Source organism: Catharus ustulatus, chromosome 1, assembly GCF_009819885.2.
Source record: "Catharus ustulatus isolate bCatUst1 chromosome 1, bCatUst1.pri.v2, whole genome shotgun sequence".
Taxonomy (NCBI): domain Eukaryota; kingdom Metazoa; phylum Chordata; class Aves; order Passeriformes; family Turdidae; genus Catharus; species Catharus ustulatus.
Window position 1 is genome coordinate 101,538,337 of NC_046221.1, and position 22,104 is coordinate 101,560,440.

A 22,104-nucleotide genomic window follows, 5' to 3' on the forward strand; every position below is an offset into this window, starting at 1 on the left:
TTTGCTTCAAATTAAAAAATGTTTTCTTGTAAGTCCAGTTGTTATTTATTCATTAAAAGAAACACTACAATTTCAGCAGAAGTTGTCACTCTGATCTTTCAAGGTTAAAAAAAGCACATTAAACTTTATTTCCATCCCCATCATCTCCATCTTCATCATGTCCATCTCCACCTGCATCTTCATGTCCATCTTCATGTCCATCTCCATCTATCTCCATCTCCATCTCCATCTCCATCATCTCCATCTCCATCTCCATCTCCATCATCTCCATCTCCATTGTTTAACTTGATTAATTTCAGTGCCCTAGTTCGACAATTGTTTGGAGCCAGTGTATTCAAATTCAGACCTTAGAAACCACTGGACCTTAGACCACTGGAGCTGGTATGTCTTCAGGCCAGGCTAACGACTTCACTGCAAGATGTTTGCAGGAAATGCTGCTGATACTTGAATCTTGGTAGAATTATATACAGAAGAATGATGTTTCTAGTTCTTAGGCTGTCATCTGGTATTTTCACAAGCATTTAAGTCACCTCTTAATTTAGTGTTACCAGTTCTTTTTGCTCAGAAGACATCATTTCTTGATACCAAGGCCAGCGAGATGATGTATCTTTTAAAGAGGAAAAATGTAAATACAATGCAAGGAAACGCACTCTGCCCAGAATTTGAAAAAAATTTGTCTTCTTCCTACTGTATTTAAAATTACATTGCCATTTTATTTATGCAAGCTGAGACAATGTTTAACAGCATTCATTTTTGCATGACTACTATCGTCTCATACCTATGCAAGAATTATAGACTAACCAAAACCAAATACAGACACAAACTACTGCACAAGTACTGCAAAACTCTGCATATATTTTTAACTAAATAGTTTGTTACTTGTATCTTATTTAGTTACCACAATATCATTTTTTTCCTAAATGGTAGCAAGTCATCATCATAATTGTTTATTTTGCCTTCTCTTTTTTTCACTTTTGGTTTTTGAGAACCCCGGATAGTCCAACTACTTTCTGTGCAAGCACATATAAAATTGTATTACAGAATGAAAACAGGCTGTTCTCTGGAATGTGTTTATTCAGGTAAAGTATCTAATTTTAAGAGAAAATATTCTTTTATCTTTAACTCATTTTATCTGCAGAAATGCATTGAGTTGTTAATTCAATGGAATAGTCCTCTATTGTATTCTACTTCATCTGGAACGTATTTTTAGGAAAATGAGTTCTGTAGAGAAAAAAGATATCTTCTTTACACAGGAAAGAGATGGAGAAAGCTATTTTAAGATGGCTGACTTCAGTCTGAAAACTACCTAAGAGTATCTAACTGGAGACCATGAAGTGATAATGATTCCTTTGTGCATGAGTCAGCACAGGGTTTGAAGATCATAGAATCACAGAATGGTTTGGGTTGAAAAGGACCTTTGAAGTCATCTAGTCCAAACCCCAAGGTAACAATAATCCTCAGAATCAGTTAAAACTTCACAATCAGTCTTTTGAAATATCCAGTCATCCATTTCTCTGAAATATCCATTAGGTCTTGGGAGAATGACAATACTAAGGTTATGTGCTCTGAAGTAAGAAAAACTCTGTGTCACTTGGAACTAGTCACTTGTAAAAGAAATCCTAAAGAGAACCACCATGGACTATGGTGAGATTTACATATTTGAAATTAGAGCTTGCACTTTGATTAGCTTTAATTTTTAGACGTCTATCATGACTCTAAAAATTAGTGATTAGATATGAAACAATGTGTGGTAATTGGGTGAAATTTCTAAAGATTAGAAAGAAAAGATGCTTCCATTCCAAACCACTGGAGTGTTTCATTTTTTCTATTGTTGCAATTATAGTGAAAGATGACTTTACTACCTAAGCAGGGCTTGAATTTAGGTATGAATGATTCAATTAATTTTTTCATGTGTTCCAGGGGTTATTTCATCGTGTATGTGAAACTGGCCATCTCCAAAGGAGGACTAGAGAATTCAGTGCAATCCACAACTAAACTGGCTTAAATAGAATGAAATATTCCTCTACCTTCAGTAAATTTGACAAATTTTCAGAAAGAGAAAGGCAAATTTAGTAGGTTTTGATCTAAAAAAGGCTTATTGGCACGTGTCCTCTTTGGAAACCTTATTTTAATGGCAAAAAAAGCTCTGAAATTCTGTTTCATTGCAAGCAAAATTTTCAGATAATTGTATAAAAAGGTGTGTTAAACATTTGTATCAATTGTCTGTACACTTATGAGTCAACATTCTTTCTGACAACACAAAAAATGTGAACCACTGAAGGAGTGATGATTCAGTGCATAACCAGCTTTCAGAAGCCTCTATTTCTAGACTTCTGCATGACCCAAACATATTTGATGTGTTTATCTCTTTGTTGAACTTTTTTTCAACACAGCCTCTTCCCTTCAACATTCAGTCTATTCTGGACTCTAAATTACTTAAAAATCTGAAAGAGTGAGATTTTCATGTTCTGTCCACTTGTAAGGTGCTGAAAAATTTGAAAGAAATTTTGTGGTGTGGAGGATCTGAGGGTGAATATCATAATCTGTAAGAATTTGTTTAAAAAGCCTAACGTTGTGGTTTTCTGCACAGAGATTGATCTTCAGTATCTTAAAACCCTAACACAAATATCTGTATCCTGCTATGGAATTTTATCCCACTGCTAAGGTAGTCAAACCTCCATAATACACCACTGGAGTTTGCAATGAGGTTTCCAACAGTTGCAAACCTGTCATAATTATCTGCCTAATGACTTTTTTTTCTGCATAGGCATATGGATCTCCCAAAAGAGGGTCTAATCTATTAGCTGTGTCAACCATTAGCTGAATTCATACTCAGGGAACCATGAAGATGAATTTTATCCTGTGTCACAGGCTGCTTTTAAAATAGATATAGCAATTCTCCACTTTGCTTATACACACAGTGCATTATAACTACAGAAACAGTAAAATTTTAAGAGTAAAACAGAAGAATCAATGAAAATAAAATACAAGAAATCTTCCAGGGTTTCTTCAAGTATTTTTATTTTCCCATTGTATTGGACTGCCTTTTTACTGTAAAAACATAAAAATGCTGAAAACCAGTGCACTCCCAGAAACTCTGCACAAACAGCAAGATTTTATGCAAATATTCTGCTTCTCCAAACACCAAGGCTAACTCTGCAATTTGAGTGGACTATATTTTCCCCAGTATTCTTGCTATATTTGTAGGATGATGCAGTGAAAAGAGATTAGAGAGCATCTTACTTTTACTCAAGAATGGTGTGTGTGAGTACACATAGGATGGGGGTCAGTTTCATACAGGGTCAGTTGCAGAGTGTGAAAATTCAGTCGTCACATTTTAAGGGTTGTGGTGGTGCCAGCTATAGGATGGATAGAAGGATGGATGGCTGGATGAATATAAGCTAGGGACCAAAAACCCAAGGAGCTCCAAAATATATCAAAGTGTATTTGAAGAAAGTCCAGTGTGAGCAGCCCAACTCCACCCAGTTAGCTTTTTAGCTTTTTTCAGTCTACTGAGTTGCTCAGTGTTCAGTACGTGGTGAACTGATTAACTGAATTTGAACTTAGGCCATATTCTTTTCATCTTTTCATGCCTTTTGTTACAAGGCTATTGTTCCTTTTCAGGAAACTTGCTTCTTGCATACTGACACTGCAGTTATCCAGATTACATTCTACGTTGATTGCTTAGGAAAATATTGATTGAAGGTGCCATGATGAGTCAGAAAGTCTTTGTTTAGGCTTCTAGTTGAATTGGAATTCAACTGTGTATTTCTCTGCTTACTCTATAAAATGGGAGCATAGCAACAGAGTTACCTTGCTTTTTTTTTTTCTCTGTGAAAAGCCATGGCATACTAGTAGAGAACATTTATGGCATTCTGAAGTAATTCACCTGATTATAGCTGGGGAAAATTGATAAAAGCAGGATGATGCAAACTGTCAGAATGAAGCAGTTGGACAGGAGATATGACTGGCAGCAATTGTGTTTCATTTGGAAACAGTGAAAAAATGGACACAATATATTCATATTTTAAAATCAATGTTCATTTGCATGAATTTCCACATAAATCTAGCCCATATGTGGGGGAAAAAAATAGGGAGAAAATAGAGGAGTTATTCTTCAGCCCAAATATCAATGGGAAATAATGTTAACACGTTGTTTATAGCATTTACTGTTTGTTGTTAAGTGAGTTACACTAAGCTCAAAGCCATCAACTGGATTGTGATTATACAAATGAGTTTTATTTTCTGGAAGATCAAGACTAATTTCCTTAAAAATATTGACAGAGATACATTACCTTTGCTTATGTTGATGTTTCAATTTTCTTTCAAACCATTCAGGTGAATCAATTAATTACAGTAATTTCACGATTATAAGATGCAACAATTATAAGCCACACTCCGGGTGTCAGCAACTTTTCATTCTTTGTCCATATATAAGCTGCACCTGATTATAAGCCGCACATTACAATACAGAGTGTGATAAAAGGTATCTATTCTATCACCATCTGTTGAGGGTGGGGGCAGTGATCCTTATCTCCACGGGAGACTTTCTGCTAATTTGCCATCCATTGAAAACAGGTGGGGCATTGTTCTTTATCTTTTCACAACTCATCCTTCCTCCAGGGAGTCATTTTCTGCTAATGGCCCATTGACTCCCCCTGTGTGGCTGATAAAATTACTGCATCCCATTGGAAGTTGCTCCAGCCAGGGGGAAGAGCCCAACATTTCTTACCAAGATAAAAACAGAGGTTTTGGGATACTAAGGTAGCCCCTTTTTCTACTGGACCTCTAGAGGGAAACTGCACTTTCTACAGAACCACTGCTTCAACTGAACCACATCTGTCACTGCAGGAGGATGCAGCCACCATTTAATGGGACTGCTACCAACACCCTGCCTGACAAGGTGTTAGGTTGTACTCTGACTTTGTCAGGGTTTGGAGTTTGTTTCTTTGTAGTACTGTATTTCTATTTTAATTTTCCTAGAAAAGAACTGCTATTCCTAATTCCCATATCTTTGCCTGAAAACCCCTTGATTTCGAAATTATAATAATTTGGAGGGAGGGGGTTTACAGTCTCCATTTCAAAGAGAGGCTCCTACCTTTCTCAGCAGGCACCTGTCCTCCAAACTAAAACAGCAACTTTTTGTTCTTTGTTCATATATAAGCCGCACCTGATAATAAGCCGCACTTTGGGTTCGGACGAAAATTTTAGTCAAAATAGTGCGGCTTATAATTGTGAAATTACTATTGCTTTTTGGGGCACATAGTTTGTTGAGTTCTTGTTCTCTCAAGAGCGATCTTAAGAGGTGAAATCCCTGACTCCCAGCTGTGACTCACCAGCTTGGCAGCACCATCTTCCATTGCCCAGCACAGCCACATGACTTTGCTCTGACTAATGTGTTTCTAGGCCTAGCTACCAGTGTTCAGCCAATATTAGTTACTAGACTGAGTGGATAGGAAGCAGATTTTAATGTAAGCATGGGCTTAAAATTGGTCTGCAGACAGTGTTTGCGTAGCCTTAAATTTAATTTAAGGTCCTATATATTGTCAACTATAAATTGCCATGAAGCCCTTAGGAAACAGGAAAAACAGGAACCCTATGAGAAAAAAAAATATTTAAATATCTATTCTGTATGTACAGACAGTGCGTAAAGAGAGACTCCCTTAGATAGATACAAGGTTATTGGTTCTCTTCCATGAGAAACCCTGCTCATTTTTATCACAGAATCATAGGATCACAGAATGGCTTGGATTGGAAAGGACTTTAAAGACCACCTGATTTCCACAGACAGGGACACCATTCCCTACACCAGTGTACTCAGAGCCCTGCCAACCTGTCCTTGAATACTTTCTTAGGAATGAGGCATTCACAACTTCTCTGGACAGCCTGTTCCAGTGTCTCATCACCCTCCCAGTAAATAATTTCTTGCTAATATCTAACCTTAACCTGCCCTTTTTCAGCCTAAAGTCATTGCCCCATCCCCTTTTGGTGGAAAGTTCTACACAGATAAAAGCACTGTAGCTGAAAAAGATAAGTAGCTTGAACACATCTGTCATTGGCACATGTAGCATTTAATCAGAACTGTAAAAGATATGAAGGAATTTTCCTTGATCTTGAGAAGGACAGTTACAGAGATGCTAGATGCTTTGTGGCCATGGCAAATCCCACCCCCAGAATCTGTTTCTGCCTTTTAACAGAACATAACTGACACTGAAACACCTACCCGTGGCACAGTCTCTACAGAGCTGCACTAAAATCCTTTGTGTCACCACAATGACAAAACACAATAAAGTAATAATGATACAGATTCGAGAGCATCACAAGCACAAAAGTCATGAAAAGAAATGCTGTGAAATGCTTTTGGGTTTTTTTGCCTCCTGTGCTGTGGCTCCAGGCCAACAAAGGTTTATGTACATAAAGAGCAAAGCACAGCGGGACTACTCATGTGCCTCAAGTAAAATACAGGCTATGTCTTTGTAGGCCTGAGACTTTCAGTTCAGGTTTTCTGCACATTAATTACTCTAACGTATATATAGTGTATATTTTATATATATATATATTTATATATATATATATGAATTTCTATGTAAATAAATTATTTGCAATTTTATTTTACTTTTACAGCACATATAATTCTTGTGTTTGGCAAAGGTGTATCATCATTTATTTTAAATTGGATTTAGTGTCATTCAGTCCAATGCAATGAAAAAGCTTCAGATGTGAAATCCCTTGTGAAGGCCTCAGCATTAAAATTGGAAATGCTATGTCTGCCTCAAAGTCCCTAATGCAAATGTCTGAAATTTCGTACATTTTCTTTCGGTACTGAATGTTTCAAGTTTTCTTTGGCAAGAAGAATGCAAGGGGGTGGGAATGACTGCTTCTTTGTCATCTCTTTGTCTATGCCTTCAGGCACCATTATTTTTCTATGCATCCACATACAATAGAACATTTTGGGTGTTCAGTGTTTGGGGCAAGTGTGAATCAGGCTATATGAGGGTTTACAGTGAAAGATTACCCCTGTCTACTACCCTGACAGTTCTGGCTATATCAAATGATGTGAGCAGAGGTGTACGTGGTTTCCCAGAGGTATGGTACAAACGTTTAAATATCCTTCAAAATAGTGCAACAACTTTGCATAAACATACCTCTCACCTGTTGCCATACTTTCTAGGAGAACAGGGAATGTCTAAACAGTAATATATGTTCAAGGTTTAGCTCAACATAGAAAATTAATTTTCAATTCTTCTTTCAATGAAGCTGTAGAAAGCAAAACTGATAACTACTCCGATACTCTTTCTCATACCTTCCCCAGACTGTGGGCTTGGCTCTCAAGACCTTTGACATTGAGTATGTCAGCTTTGCCTCAGTGCCTTCCCCTCTCTATTCCCTTAAGAATTAAAGACATTAACTGCATTCTGGCTTTGAGTTAATGATTGTAAGGAGAGACAAATATAGGTGCTCCAAGATGTCCTTAATCCAGTCCAAATGAGCTTTCTTTCACAATGGACTGTGCAAATGTTCAACAGATAATGTTTCACCTCCTTTCCTACCTGCTTTGGTGAGGACTGGCAGAAGAAAGGACATGTCATAAGTGTTGTCAGGGGCACCCAGTTTGGCAGACACTGAGATGAATAGGATCAATCACACCTCATAATGCAAATGCTTAAAGATAGTGGAGAGCTGCTATTGCATGCATTGTCCTGGTTTGTGAGGTTATTGCTGCAGTTATCGTAGTTAAAACTTTCTTTTTGATAAAAGCCTTAGATTTTGGAAAAGAAGAATCTAATGCCATACTGATGCATAGTGATGGGATCTGCACTGGCTATAAGTTTCCTGGTGCTTTCAAAGGATATAAAGATTGCTATTCAGGACTGTTTCAAATGAGGAAGGAATAGAACTCTCCACAGACCTGAGAAAGCTAAAGCAGTGTGAATTTTTGTCATAAGTGGTAGAGCTGAAACTTCCAGCAGCAGAGAACCGAGACTGAAGTGATGTGTCTGGAACTCAGATCAAGGATGTGACCTCCTTAGGTGGTTGTAAATCTTCCTGCATCCTAGACAACATTTCAACAGCCATGGACTACTTTGGATTTTCTCTACACCCACATTAGATGAAATACCATTTTTGTAGGTTGGGATCAGATTGTAAGTGTTCTTTGGATGAGAAACTCCAGTCTTTCCCATTCCAAATAAAGGAAGTTGTACAGACAGATCCACAGACAGATTCACAAAAAAAAAAAAAAAAAAAAAAGTATGACAAAAAATCTCAGCAATATATTAGTCTAATTATTGGTGCAAATTAAGAGCTCTGATGGAGGAAAAGTGAAAAAATAACCCAAAAAACTAATACAAATAAAAGCTGAAAGAAATACAACAGTGAGTTAGCAACAACCAGAGATCTTCTTCATTAATTTCAGTGATAGAAACTAAGACTCAAATCTTTTGGGTCTCTCAAATGTCATCAGAGTTCTCAGCAGCCATGTGCTGAGTTGGAATTAGCATATAAAAGTGACCAAATACATCTGTTCCAATTCTCCAAAGCTAGAGTCTCTGGGTTGCAACTCAGATATATTTATTTCAGAATAAAAAATAATTTTAAAAGGACTGAATTTAACCAATTTTGCCCCAACAAGTATGGTCACAGCTCTTCATAATGGCTAAGATTGCTATAGCAAGCAGTTTTATTTTATTCCTACTTTATGAGTGTAAAAAACTGCTCTGATTGCAGAGCAGTTGCTTCATCGAAATAAAAGGATGAATCATTAAAGAGGAATTTTTAAAAAAGCAACAAAAAATATATGAATGATAGAGTTATAGATTTCCTTCCATTTAGTCATTATTGAGACTGTCTTCTACAGTATTGTTTTCAAACCTTGTTCGCATTCTGAAATGCTAAACTCAGAACAAACTAAAACAAATCATTAATAATGTGATCTTCCATCAATCCAACATTTGGATTGTTTTCAGAAATGCCAAAGTCTTCTCTGCTAACACAAATTATTATGAATCATTAAAGAAATGTGATTCAGTATAACTTTGTTTTCCAATTAGAACTGGAAGGTCTTCTTTGAAATCTAGCTGAATGAAAAAGTGAAGCAATGAGCTAAATAAAGCAGTTGAAGGCTGTGGCATTTCTTTGTTGTATTTCAAAGTCCTGTTTCAAGATTCTCTCTTCTGGAAATAAATAGTCTGCATCTCTTGAATTTCACATTTTTGTGGCATTGTATGGAAACATCTCACCTGCAGCAAGAAAATGAATACAAATATATGGTTTAACACCAACAGTTCTTCATAGCTGTCACATATTATTAACATAATATCTGTATGTACCTAATATATAAATCTATAGTATCCTTTATATCTATATATCATCTATCTATCTATCTATCTATCTATCTATCTATCTATCTATCTATCTATCTATCCACCTATCTATATATGTGAGTTAAGCAATATCTTTAAGATACTATAAGATAGATAGATAGATTAGATAGATAGATAGATAGATAGATAGATAGATAGATAGATAGATAGATAGATAGATAGATAGATAGAGATATCTATTATCTAACATATGTTAACTTCTTTGAGGTTTATATATGTTGTCTTTGAGCCCTAAGGGATCTCCTGTAACGAAACTAGTGATTGTGCTGCTTATAGCAGTATTTTAATTATAAATTTCATGTAAATCAGTCTCTGAACTCAGTTGAGAGGCTCAGAGAGGAGATATTGGATGGCCACATACATTTTTGCAAGTGAAAGAGAATAAATAAGGTCTTCTATTAGCTAGAAGCTACATTTTTAAAATATGGGAGGTTTATTTATATGGTCAAGTTGTGAGTTTGTGTGAGTGAAAAGTGCCCAAAACCTAGTCACACAAGCAATGTTCCGTGCTGCATGCAAAAGAAACAAAAATTATTCGTGCTTTCCAAGTCCAGTGTCTGGCTGTTGTTGTGGTAAACATTTCTCACAAATGCCTTTTCTATTTTAGACAAAAAAGTGCAGTCTTTGGAAGGCACACTGGGTTGCTGTCATCATTTATCTACTTAAAAGCTCTGTGAAGAAGGATTCCAGAGAATAGCAGGGCTGCTCCACATCAGTATAAATTGTTTGTTCTGAGGATGCACCAAACCTTGAAAACTGGGCATAAATGTTGAACCTGCAGAACACACTGGTGACTGATGCACATTGTGTGAACACTTCTAATTGATATATATTTAGAAAAAATAGCACCATTTGCACAATTTTTTGTTTAATGATATGACATCTCTATCTCAACATTTTTCCAAGCAAACCTGAATGACTTAAAAATGTGTTGGTCAGAGAAGCTGATCACAGAGTCAGAACATGACGTTAGGGTTGTTCTGATATTTTTATATGAACCGAATGTTCTTGAGAAATTACACGTACTTCTTTCGATGTGTAAAGTCTTATGGAGATATTCCTGAAATTCTATCAGACATCGTGTTCTTTATGAGAATGAGTAAATTCCTCCATTTTCCTCACTTTCCAATGAAGGAAAAACCTTTGCACTTGAGAGCTGTCACCTGATAAAAACATACAGTGAATTTTCTCATGCAGGAAAAAAGTCAAACTGCCTTGGTTGATGTGTGAGACACCAAGACTCGGGGATTAGAAATTAAGTTATAAGTATCTCTGTGAATGAATTCTAATTCATTATGTAGTCTTTCTCTTGCTTATACCTGAGAATGCTGTGCATGTTACCAACAGAGAGTCATATATGCCCAGCCATAGCTGACAGCTACAAGGTAATAGGCCCTTGAGTCCCGATAGAATAGAGAATTAAACACTGATTTGAATTTACCAAACATCCTTTTAGTCATGCTGAGAGTGAATTTAGCACGGGGATTGCTCTCACAGAGGGTGAGTATACCTCAGCTGGCTTACTGATAACTTGTGGTTAATACAGAGGTCATCACTGGGTAGGTACAGAGGACTGCACTTTCTCTAACCATTACATTATATTTCAAAGGTATGCTTGCAAGAAAAAAGCATAATCAGATTTGTTAAATCCCATTTGTTACAATTTTCAGTAAATTTTCTAAAGGCCAAGTAATCCATGAAGACAGAGTTTAGCTATTTAAATGGTAAAAAAACCTATTTAATAAATGAGGACTCAGAAATCCTCACCTTGGCTGACCATAGAAGTGTTTTTGTGTCCCTTCAACAAACTTGTTCTAATATTACAGGTAGATAAAAGAATGTTTCAAATCAAATGAACTATTTTCTTTCTCTGTTTTTTGTATAAATAACAATGATATAATACAGGCAAATATCTGTGAAATAATTTCAAGAAAAGACATATAGCATTTTCTTTTGAAAAGGAGCATCCTATTTTGTTTGACATTATTGTAAATAATGTATGGGAAACACTTGGGAGCTGCTGATCAAAATACCTTTCTGTTGATAACTTGATTTAGTAGATAAGACAAAAAGCTCTTCCCCTTGAAGCTGTTGGATTTAACGAGTTCAAGGTGAGGGCTAGCTTAGGAATGGTTCCAAAGAAATGAGCAGTTTTATTTCTTGTGTAACTTCTACACCAACAAGTCCAACACATTCCTGGTAGAAATGTTTGCATTCTTGGCAAAGTGATGAAAAATGACATGACCTTGATGACACAGTATTCTTTTCCAACTACAACTAACTTTTCGAACTCAAGAAAGAGAACTTTACCAATAATTTACCTGCTAATTTACTTTAGAAGCTACACTTTCTGAAGTCACTTCATAACAGAGGTATATTTTCTGACATCAATAATAACATATTCATAATATTGATACATTGTATTTTCATCCTTCTAACTCACAAAAAAGAGAAAGATGTTTGAGTAAATCCACCAGCTACATAGTTCCATGAAGGCTGCAGTTTTATTTCATTAATAAATAATAAATATTAATATTAAATTAATAAAATAAATAATCGCTAATGAAATATTAATAAGACTTATTATTAAAATAATGATATTATTAAATAATTAATAAAATTAATAATAATTAATGTTTCGTTTATTTCGTATTTAATTAGTAGTAATAAACAGAACTGTTTTCTAATAAACACTGTAAATGTCATATAATTCGATATTTTATTAGGAGTAAATATTCGATTGTTATTCTCCCTCCCTCTATTCATACTGCAATGATTTTTACTTAAAGGTCTTTTACTAGTTACCTATCTAAGAAGAAGAGAGTTTCTGTACATGTGGTATCCATTTCTTGTACTGAAAAAAGCCAAGATTTAATTTCTTTTTCCCCCTATGGGTGCACATTGGATTTAATGGCTTTTCAGTTCCTTTTAGTTCTTATGCTCATCTTGCTTGAAAGTTGCAGGCAGAGCTGATAACATGCCACAATTCCCTCAGCACTGGGCCTTATGCTCTAAGTCACATAGAACAAGGTACAAATCCTCTGGCTCTGCTTTCATTCCTCGTTTATGCAACACAGTCATAATCAATGAATAGTGTGATCTAAAGAGAAATAATAGCAGCTCCCTAGTGTACCAGACACGGGTAAGATTGAGTGTCAATATCTTCTGAAGGAATTTCTGTGGTCCTTTTCACTGTCTTGCAGAATTGGTGCTGCCTTAAAGCCATAGACTTATTCCTGCTCTGATTTCTGATAAATTTAATGTACTACACTTTTCAGCTTTCTACTCTCATCCCTCTCTGCTTGAACTCAGAAAAAAGACCATTAAACATGAGTATTTCAGGCTTAGCATAAATTTCTCATTTGAAATAAGGAGCTATAGGTTAGGAATTCCCTGCACACTGCTTAGCTGTAATTTCAGGGCATGATTAATTTCTCGGTGCAAATCACCAGGTAGACACCCTCAGGGGTTCCTTGCTTCTGCTCAAAGCAGAAGATTGAAACAGAGGAGTGAGTACTCATTCATAAAAGAGATTGTAATTTTGCTGTTGACATACACCTGCAAATTTTCTCTATATCAGGAGCTACCATGTAGATGTATGCGCAGTTTTCTGATAAGTTCTTTTCAGATGCTGGAGTCCAAGTTTCAGGATCTCTAGGAAAACGCCATATGAAATGAGAAACCCTGTTTGCAATAGAGAGAAACGCATCAAAATGCAATGGTGTTTCTCAAAACTGCATCTCCAGAGCTCTGCCTTGCCCTCGCTCGCATCGCTGATAACCTCTCAGCAGCAGCCCCACGAGCTGAGGTGCATGAAATATTTGCAGCCCAGCAACATCTGATGATAACCTTGGCTGTGACAAACATCACCGCTGCGCTCCGCGAGGCAGGGGCGACTCACCAGCCCAGCGCACTCAGTCCCTGCAGGCAGCGAGAGGGGGCGGTCGCTCAGCTCCTCAGCCGAACGTTCTGCCCTTTGGGAATTTCCCTCCCTCCCTCCTCCCCTGCTGGGCGCGACCCTCCCGGCTCCCTCCGTCCCCGCAGCCCGCCCCGCGCCGCCAGGTGGCGCCTCGCGACCGCACTTGGAGCGGAGCCGCGGGTGGGACCGCGAGCGGGGATGGGAGCGGGGATGGGAGTGGGGATGGGAGAAGGGATGGGAGAAGGGATGGCAACGGGACTGGGAGCGGAGCCGCGGGTGGGACCTAGAGTGGGACCATGAGAGGAACCGGGAACGGGACCAGGAGCCAGCCCGGGGAACGGGTTAGGTTCGGGAGCCAGTCGGCGAGCAATTCCCAGTTCTGAAGTGGGTCAGGGAGCGGATCCCATTTCGGGAAAGGGAAAGCCCGGGAAGCTAGGACACCCCGGGGGAAAAATATTTTAATGAACGGGGAGCCGCCGCCGAACTTTGGGCGCCGAGGTGTGCGGGTACGAGCGTGGGAATGGTGCTTTGCGGTGAGCGGGGCGCAGCCTTGCGACCCGAAGTGCCCCGAACAACATGTCCTTTTTAGTGATTATTGTTGTCAGAATTAAAGTCTGTGAATTCCAAGTAGCTCCCAGTGAGTGATGCTGCGTGTCTCAGCCGCGAGAGCTAACGTGTCGGTGGCATGTCGGAACAGGGTCGTCTTAGCACGACGGGTTCAAGTAGAAATAATGGGGGGGGGGGGGGGGGGGGGGGGGGGAAGGCGGCATGGCTGTTTCCTGCCTCCGGTGACACCGGAGAGGCCGTCCCAGTGGGAACATCGCATCTTGTCGCTGCTGCTCGCGATGTGCCGAGGTGCGGCTCCAGGGCGCGGGGGTGCCTGGCCGGGGCAAGGGCTGGAGTGCGGCATCGCCGGCGGTGCCGTGGCAGGTCCCGGTGTCTGAATCCCTACCGGCTACCTGTGTGGTGTGTGTGTATGTGCGTGTGTGTGTGTGTGTGTGTGTGTGTGCCGGAGAAGAGGGGAGGAGGGAGGAAGTGGGGTGGTGGTGGTAGCGGCTGGCGGGAGGGGGATGATTATTGGCAATGGGCGGGAGAGAAAGAGGCGACTCCTGTTTCCTTTTCTTTCTGCCAGCGCAATCTCGGCTCATTTTCTCTAAGCTATACAAGTTCACGGACGAGCTATCTAGCCAGCCCTCCTCTCCCGACATGGACCGCCCAGGTAAAAAGGCCGTTCTCCTCCCCGCCGGCTGTTCTTTTTGCAAAATATCATTTTAAATTATAGCAAAAATAAGGTGCAGGGTTAGGGCAGCAGAAGACATGCCTCTAGGGGAGTGTAGGGGCGATCTCCCAGGAGCTAGACCTCCGGGTGTTCTGGTGAACGGGAAAAACTGAGATGCAACTTCCGAGGGAGAAGCCGGGTGAGGCTTTAACTCCTGCTATAGGCGTGCATGCCGGAGTGGGAATCGGGGGATATCTGAGGCAGCTGCTTGCTTGTCGCGAGTTTAGGGAGTCGCCGGGGTCGGCAGCAGTGGTGGTAGCCTGGCCTGGGGCACAGAGGGTTGGGAAAAGTACAAATCGGTGTCCGAGCACGGCAGCTCCCAGGCGGGGAGAAGGGCGGCGGCGGCTTCCAGAGCCCGGTCGGGGCAGCGCTGGGGCGGCAGCGCGGGGTTCGGGGCGCCCCGGCCGCCAGAGAACTCTACAGACAGCGGGGCAGCTCCATCGAGGGGAGAGAGGGCGCGTTACTTATAAAACGAAGGAAATCTCCCTCCGTGGTGTCTGGGGCGTTAGGAGACGGATGCGAACCAGGCTCGCAGATGTAGTAAATGATGGGGCTGTGGGAAGAAGCGGAGCCGGCTTTTTGGTTGTGGGGAGGGAAAGGGACTGCCCGAGGAGCCCGCAGGATTCTCCGCCGGGGGTTTGGGGATGCACTCTGCCGCTCTGCCCTCTCTTCTCCCCTCGGAGTACGACAGGGGCTGAGGGAATCCAGGCTGCTGGGGAACAGGAGAAAGAGGGAACACCGGGCATCCAGGTGTCTCCCAGACCTGTTGTACTCTCTGGGACGCCGTGGGCGGGGAGGGGCAGCCCGCCGGGCGGCGTGGTGCTGGCTCCCGCCTGCCCGCTGCTGTGCTTCACCGCCGCCTTTCCCCTTGGCAGGCTGCTGCGTGCCGCCCGCCCTCTGAGAAGGCTCCTTCGCCCCGCGCAGAGGAGGAGGCGGAGGAGGAGGAGAAGGGGAGGAAGGCGCGGCCGCAGCCGCCGCTGCCCAGCCGCCGTCCCGCAGAGCGCTGGCCGCAGGGCGCCGCGGCGGCAGCAGGCGCGCAGCCCCCTCCGCCCGCCCGCGTGTCGGCGGCGATCCGGAGCGGCGGCGGCGGCGGTCCGGCGCTGGGCATGGGGCGGCGGCGGCGGGGGGCGCTGCCGGAGCCGGCGGGCGGCTGCTCCTGCTGCCTGGCGGCGGCGCTGCCGCTGCTGCTGCTGCTGCTGCCCGCCGGGTGCCCGGTGCGGGCGCAGAACGACACGGAGCCCATCGTGCTGGAGGGGAAGTGCCTGGTGGTCTGCGACTCCAGCCCCTCGGCCGACGGCGCCATCACCTCCTCCCTGGGGATCTCGGTGCGCTCGGGCAGCGCCAAGGTGGCTTTCTCGGCCACCCGCAGCACCAACCACGAGCCCTCCGAGATGAGCAACCGCACCATGACCATCTACTTCGACCAGGTCAGCCGCAGCCTGCTTCGCCTTCGCTACCCCTTGTCCCTCGTCCCTGCCTCCCCCTGGCTGCACGCGTTCCTTCTGCTTCCCGTTCCATCTTTTAATCCTGACCCAGCCGCTCAATAGCAACTTCACGTCTCAACTGCCCTGAAAGACTTTGGAAAGTTCTTTTAGGTAGCTGCGGGCTTTCCTTGGGTGGTACCGGGGTGATCACGCTGGCCTCTTGTCCCGTCACAATCGCTAGCGCGGAAAGAGATGTTAAAGCTGTGAAAGTCTGTGCCTCGGACGCGTGGGGGGGCGCCTTTCAGCCAAGGATTGCCTCGGCCAGCCAGGAACGACCCGGGGGAAGGGTGCGTACCCCTCCTTCGGTGCAAATTCAGACATTTACCGATGAGGAGTCGCCGGATCTGCCTGTACGGAGAGCATTTGGCAATGTCACAGCATCTCTCAGAGGGAGGGAGGGAGGGATAAGGAAGAAGAGGGTGTTTCCCGCGTTAGCAGACGAGGCAAACGGTGTCCCCGGCGGGCTGTATGGGGATGGTGTTATCCCACACGGCATACGCCGGGCAAAACAGCGAACAGCCCTGCCTGCTCCTCCTGCCCCCGCCTCGTCGCACTGCTCGCCTCCCAGAGACCAAACCCCTTCCATCCACTTTATTTTTGCGGTAAAATTGCCTTTTTTCCTACCGCTTCCGATTCCTGAAGTAGTATTGCAGAGTCAGCCAAAATTAGCATACCAGACTGTTTTCTCTGGGCTTGTTTGTTTGTTGTTTTTTTACGACGTTTGTTTGGGGTTTTTTACCTGTCTGTCTGGTTGTCATTTATCTGTCAACCTGTCCCTCCTAATGAGTTTACACAGTCATTCGTCGCATACAAGACTTCATAAAAGCAGATCAGTAGAGAAATAAACCAAAACAACAAAAAACCAAACTCCCAATTTACTAAATCTATAGCATAAATGCTAGATGCTTAGATGCTTTACCCGGCAATGTGCAGGTCCTAGGAGTTTGAAGGCGTTTTCTCCGTGCTCCCACAATGAGGGTTTTTAAAAATTTTGTTGTTATTTTTCCATTTTTTTAGGAACTATAGACTTTGGATGTTTGGGAGGAAAAGCCTGAGATTTAGGGGTGAGGGGCGATGGTGTTTTTGTTTTTCCTGCTTTATATTTCCTCATTAAACCAGAGTTTTAGCCCACAAACAGCGTGACGGGCGTGCCCCGGAGTGGGCACGGCGGAGCAGCCGGCTCGGGCACACCGACCGCAGGTTCTTCTCGCCCCGAAAGGCCCCCGTGCCTTTGGATCCAAACCACACTCCCGGCCACAGGAGCCTGGACAAGGCGCTAGCGGAGGATGAGCCGAGGCCAAGTGCCTGTCAGATCGGCGGGATCGGCAGGGTGCGGCCGCCGCTTCCCGAGGAGGCTTTGCACATCTGCCCGAGTGCTCAACTCTTCCTCTGCTTTTTTTTTTTTTTTTTTTCCCCCCTGGCTTGTCTTGTTTTGTTTCAAAACCACCTTTAAATATATGACAAATTAAGTTGCCAGGAAGGAGGAACAGGCCCACCCCAGCTCCTGAGGAGCGCGTGGGCCAAGTGGCACAGCCCTCCAGAGGGACAGAGAGACATGACCCGACAGATGTTGCTGTTGCTGAGCACCCGCTTTCCTGCTTTGCCCCTCCCTGCAGTGCAGTTTTAGTTCTACACCCCATTAAACTCTCGAGATTTCAGTAGCGCTCTGATTTCAGTAGTGCTAGCTAAAAAACATACATTTTCATTATGAACTAATTACTTTTGGTGTATTTTCCTACCTTTTCCCCCTCCCTCCTTCCCTCCATTTCACACTCCTCCCCCTCCTTCTGCCACCTTTGCTTTATTGACAGCTCAGTGTGGACATTTGCGCTTCATCTAACAGACTTTGGAGATCATTTTTGTGTAACTAAATCACTTTATTAACTCTGATGCCTTTTAAATGCCTCTGTAACTTGACTCCATTCTCCTGCCATGCACTTTTAATTGTGCTGCAAATGCCATTTTGACTATGCTTTATGTTGGTCATTGAGCTCATGTCAGATTTTTGCTGGTGCTTTTCTAAGGTGGAGTCTGATTTCTCTGATTTCTCTCTTTCTCTCTCTCCTTTTCTTTGTTCTATTTTATTTGTTTGCATTCCAGGTATTAGTTAATATTGGCAACCATTTTGATCTTACTTCCAGTATATTTGTAGCACCAAGAAAAGGGATATATAGTTTCAGTTTCCACGTGGTCAAGGTCTATAACAGACAAACCATCCAGGTGGGTTCTAATCTAAAGAAGATGCTGTCTTTCCTCTCATTTTCTTAATTTTTTTCTTCACATGCTCCTTTCTAATCCCATATTAGAAAAACCCTAGCAGTTGAAGAATGAGAGTGTGCGCTATTTTTAAATTTCTGTATACATTACAGAAATCACACATTGCCTATTTCCTTAGCTTAATTCAACCCAGATTCTAACCTGTACAAAAGCTTAGTGATATGCACAGGGAAAAAAAATCATTCAAAATATTGAGAAAACTCAGATTCTGTCTCTTTGCACTTTTTAGGTAAGTTTAATGCAAAACGGCTACCCAGTGATTTCAGCTTTTGCAGGGGATCAGGACGTCACCAGAGAAGCAGCCAGCAATGGGGTCTTACTCCTCATGGAAAGAGAAGACAAAGTGCATCTCAAACTGGAAAGGGGTAACCTCATGGGAGGGTGGAAATATTCAACCTTTTCCGGCTTCTTAGTCTTTCCGCTATAAAAGAAGGCCAAATAGGAGACAGATCCATGAGCCGGAGCAAGGATTCAATTGTCAATGATACCCTGAACTTGGCAGCACACGACAATATTTTCAGTCACCCCGTCAGACTGTCACAGTAGAAGAATGATAACCTTCTAAACTCCAACATTTGCTTTGAATATTGACAATTCCTTGGAACCTGCGCCTCTAATTAGTTTTAGACGACAGTGATCTTTAGGAGAAATGAAATTATCGACCTGAGCAATTTGTACCTGTGATTGTAAAGTCAATTTTGGATTTTATTGTTGGGATCATTGACTTTCTTATTCTTTTTTTCTTCCTCTCTTTCATTTTTTCCTCTTTCTTTCTCTTGTTGTTGTCCCAATGAAACGAATAACTCGGACCACAGAATCACTTTGTCAAAGGCTCACTCCAGAGCCAGAAGAATGGAGTGTTCAGCCCAATGAGGTGTTCTTCCATGCTTTATTTCTTTGTGTTGTATAGCCTTAAGAAAAAAAAAAAAAAAAAAAGAAAAGAAAAAAAAAGAAAAAAAAAAGAATGGCTTCAGTCAGTCTCAGTCCTGTATTTTTCTGGGGGAGGGGGATTCTGGACATTACTGTGTCAAGAAGTGCTTTATCCAGTGAAGCAAAATTTGCACGATTGGAATCTTATTTGTGTTGTTCGTGTTTTTCATCAATTTTTTTTTCCTGATTTTTGTTTGTGCGTGCTAAAAATGTAAGCTAGATTGATCAATAAGACAAGAAAAAAGCACATATATACCCTGTAGCTCTAAGTAAAGCTAACCAGTGAACAATTCTGTCTGCACTTTCCAGCTGATCTTTATAGACCTATTTAGAGAGAGAGAAAGAGAGAGAAAGCGCAAGAGAGCTACATGATCCTTCAATTGCAATCTAGAAACTGGTAAAGGAACTGACATTTCTGAATTTTCCTGACATTTCTAGAAGCAACAGTGGAGGCTTTGAATATCTTCTCTGGTCATACCCTAAAATATATAATTTCTTTGCATTACCATATTTTGGGTACTTTTATCTGATATTTATTTGATATATTTGTCCACTAATGCTTGAGTACACATTGTGGGAGCACAGAGATGGCAGAGCAAATTCTTCCTTTTCCAAATTAAATAAAATCATCTCCGCTTGAGCTATCTGTGGCAAGTGTTGGAGAAGTAGACACAAACATATCTGACAGCCTTGGAGAGAGGGGCCTCAGCAGGAGAGGGGCCTCACAGGATCAACAAATGCTCCAGAAGTTGGCACAGATGCCGTGAATATATTCTTCTCAACATAAGTGGCCTCACAGTTCTAGGGGTGGACTGACATCGTTGTTGAACATTGGGGAAATTGTTATCCAAATCAACAAGAGGTAAAATATCAGGCCAATATCAAATATGTGCTTTTGCCTCATTCTCAATAAACTGATCTTGTTTCTTTAGTTTTTTAAGTTTGTTTTTTTTGGTTTGGTTGTTTTTTGGGACTTTATTGTGGTGTACTAGACAATATGCTGAGGAAAATCTTGTTTGAGGAGATACAGGAAGAATGTTTATTTTGTAGAATTATTATCTTAATTTATTTCATTTTAAATGTTTCATTTTGCTATTAATCCCCTAAGGGTGAATGTTCATATAAATTAATTTTTGTCAAATTTACTCCTCTACCACAAGCAAATATAACAGAAAGGCATTTGCAGGAAAGCAGTGGTAACTACATTGTATTTCAAAATATGGTTGACATGTCATTTTCATTGTAAATTTATCATTCAAGGGACAAAATTAAAGTCATATATTCTTAAAAAAACCCTTATTTGTGTTGCTTATATACCTCAAATTACTAAAATATAAGCCAATTTAATATTTAATATTTTTGTGCATTTTCATCATTGATGTGGTTTGTTTGCTTTGTTGTTTCATTCTGCCAGTTACTTAATTAATTGGTTTCACGTTGTTGGTTTTTTCAAGGGGTTGCATTTTCTAGCTTCTCTTTGTGCTTTGGCATGACTGCAATGTTTCTAGTTGCAAAATGTCACATAGCTAAGTTTAAGTACATGAAATAAAACCTGAGTCAGCAGCAACCTTTTTTTATTAAAATATAATAAATTCAGTTGTCTTAATGGTAGACATTGTAAAACTACTTTTTGTGTTTACAAATTGATCATATCACTGAAGAAAATAGAAACTGAGGTGGGTTCAAGCTCCCAAGTTTCTAGTTTCTGCTATATTTTTAATTTAAAATAAAAATACTCAGTCAAAATAATTTAAAATAAGAATTACTCAGTTTTGTTTTAAAATGCTGCCTACCACAATCACATTCAGTATTCCCATTTATTTCTGTTCATTTGGCAAAGAGGTTCATAAGGCAATGACATCTTGTTTGTGACTCTCTCCTAAGCTAAATGAGGCCAATGGCAATTAGTTTTCCTTGGAACTATCCTTGGAAGTTTCTTAGGCTATTGAAGCTGCATAATATGAATATCTCACTTCATGTATTCAAGCTCAATAATCTCGACCATGCTTCTTTTATAAATATGTTCATATGATAACAAATCTTCTGAATTTAAAGAAGGTATCTCCTACAATGTCACTTTCCCTCTGCTACCCTTGTGTCCATGCTAAGCTATAGAGTTAGAACTCTTATATAAACAGTTAAAATAGATGGAAAATGTGGAGTAAATTCTTATTGTACACTATTTGCAATCATGATTTCTTTTAATTTTCTGTCCTTTGCAATATTTATTACCTAATTTTTATTTATTTATACCTTATTATTTATTCCCTTTTAATTTTGCATCTGCATTTGAGAACGTGCAATTGGAAATAGCAGAAATTTTCATGTATTCATAAGTTGTGGATATTTTTTATGTTGGAGGGGAGAAATGTACAACCACGACATTGTAGATTGCAGGAAATATGAAGTGAGAACGATTAAAGGAGCCTCCCAGTACACTAAGAATAGGCTTATAGAAAATAATTTATATAAATAAATTGATTGGATAATATTCAGAGTTGGTGTAAATTTAAAGTTGAGGGGCACTATGAGAGTTAGGAAGTGTAACACATACGGTGGTGAAGCAGACCAGTGGCACCATAATGGTTCCTGTGGGAGTAATAGCACAAGACTCCTTCCAACAACTTTCAAGCTTTCTCATAAGCTGCTACGTAACAGTCGTAACATATTCCTATACTGTCTGTCTGACTGCTTCCTTCCAGAGAACAACCTGTACCCGGGCGTTTTTGGTGTTCACGGTTTTAGTACCTCTTCAGCCCACTTACAGCAGGGTGGAAGCCAGGAGCTGTATTAGGAATGATAAATTCTCATCGTAGATTATCACTGCCTTTT

General features: G+C 41.0%; 1 protein-coding gene and 1 long non-coding RNA gene across 10 annotated transcripts in view; both read left to right on the forward strand.

Moving 5' to 3' along the window:
* LOC117002663 overlaps positions 1–15,595 on the forward strand; it is a 78,349-nt gene extending 62,754 nt beyond the window's left edge. For 5 of the 9 annotated variants that reach the window (XR_004419329.1, XR_004419332.1, XR_004419333.1 and 2 more), the window contains 2 exons: positions 14,435–14,521; positions 15,457–15,589. This is a non-coding gene — a long non-coding RNA (uncharacterized LOC117002663). The other 4 variants (XR_004419339.1, XR_004419330.1, XR_004419337.1 and 1 more) reach the window with 4 other exon arrangements.
* A 92-nt stretch (positions 15,596–15,687) lies between these two features.
* Positions 15,688–20,212, forward strand: CBLN2 (cerebellin 2 precursor). The gene is made up of 3 exons (XM_033072035.2): positions 15,688–16,008; positions 18,166–18,285; positions 18,572–20,212. The coding sequence occupies exons 1-3, from the start codon at positions 15,688–15,690 to the stop codon at positions 18,767–18,769; spliced, it is 639 nt and encodes a 212-aa protein (XP_032927926.1). The 3' UTR covers positions 18,770–20,212.
* Positions 20,213–22,104: the final 1,892 nt, after the last annotated feature.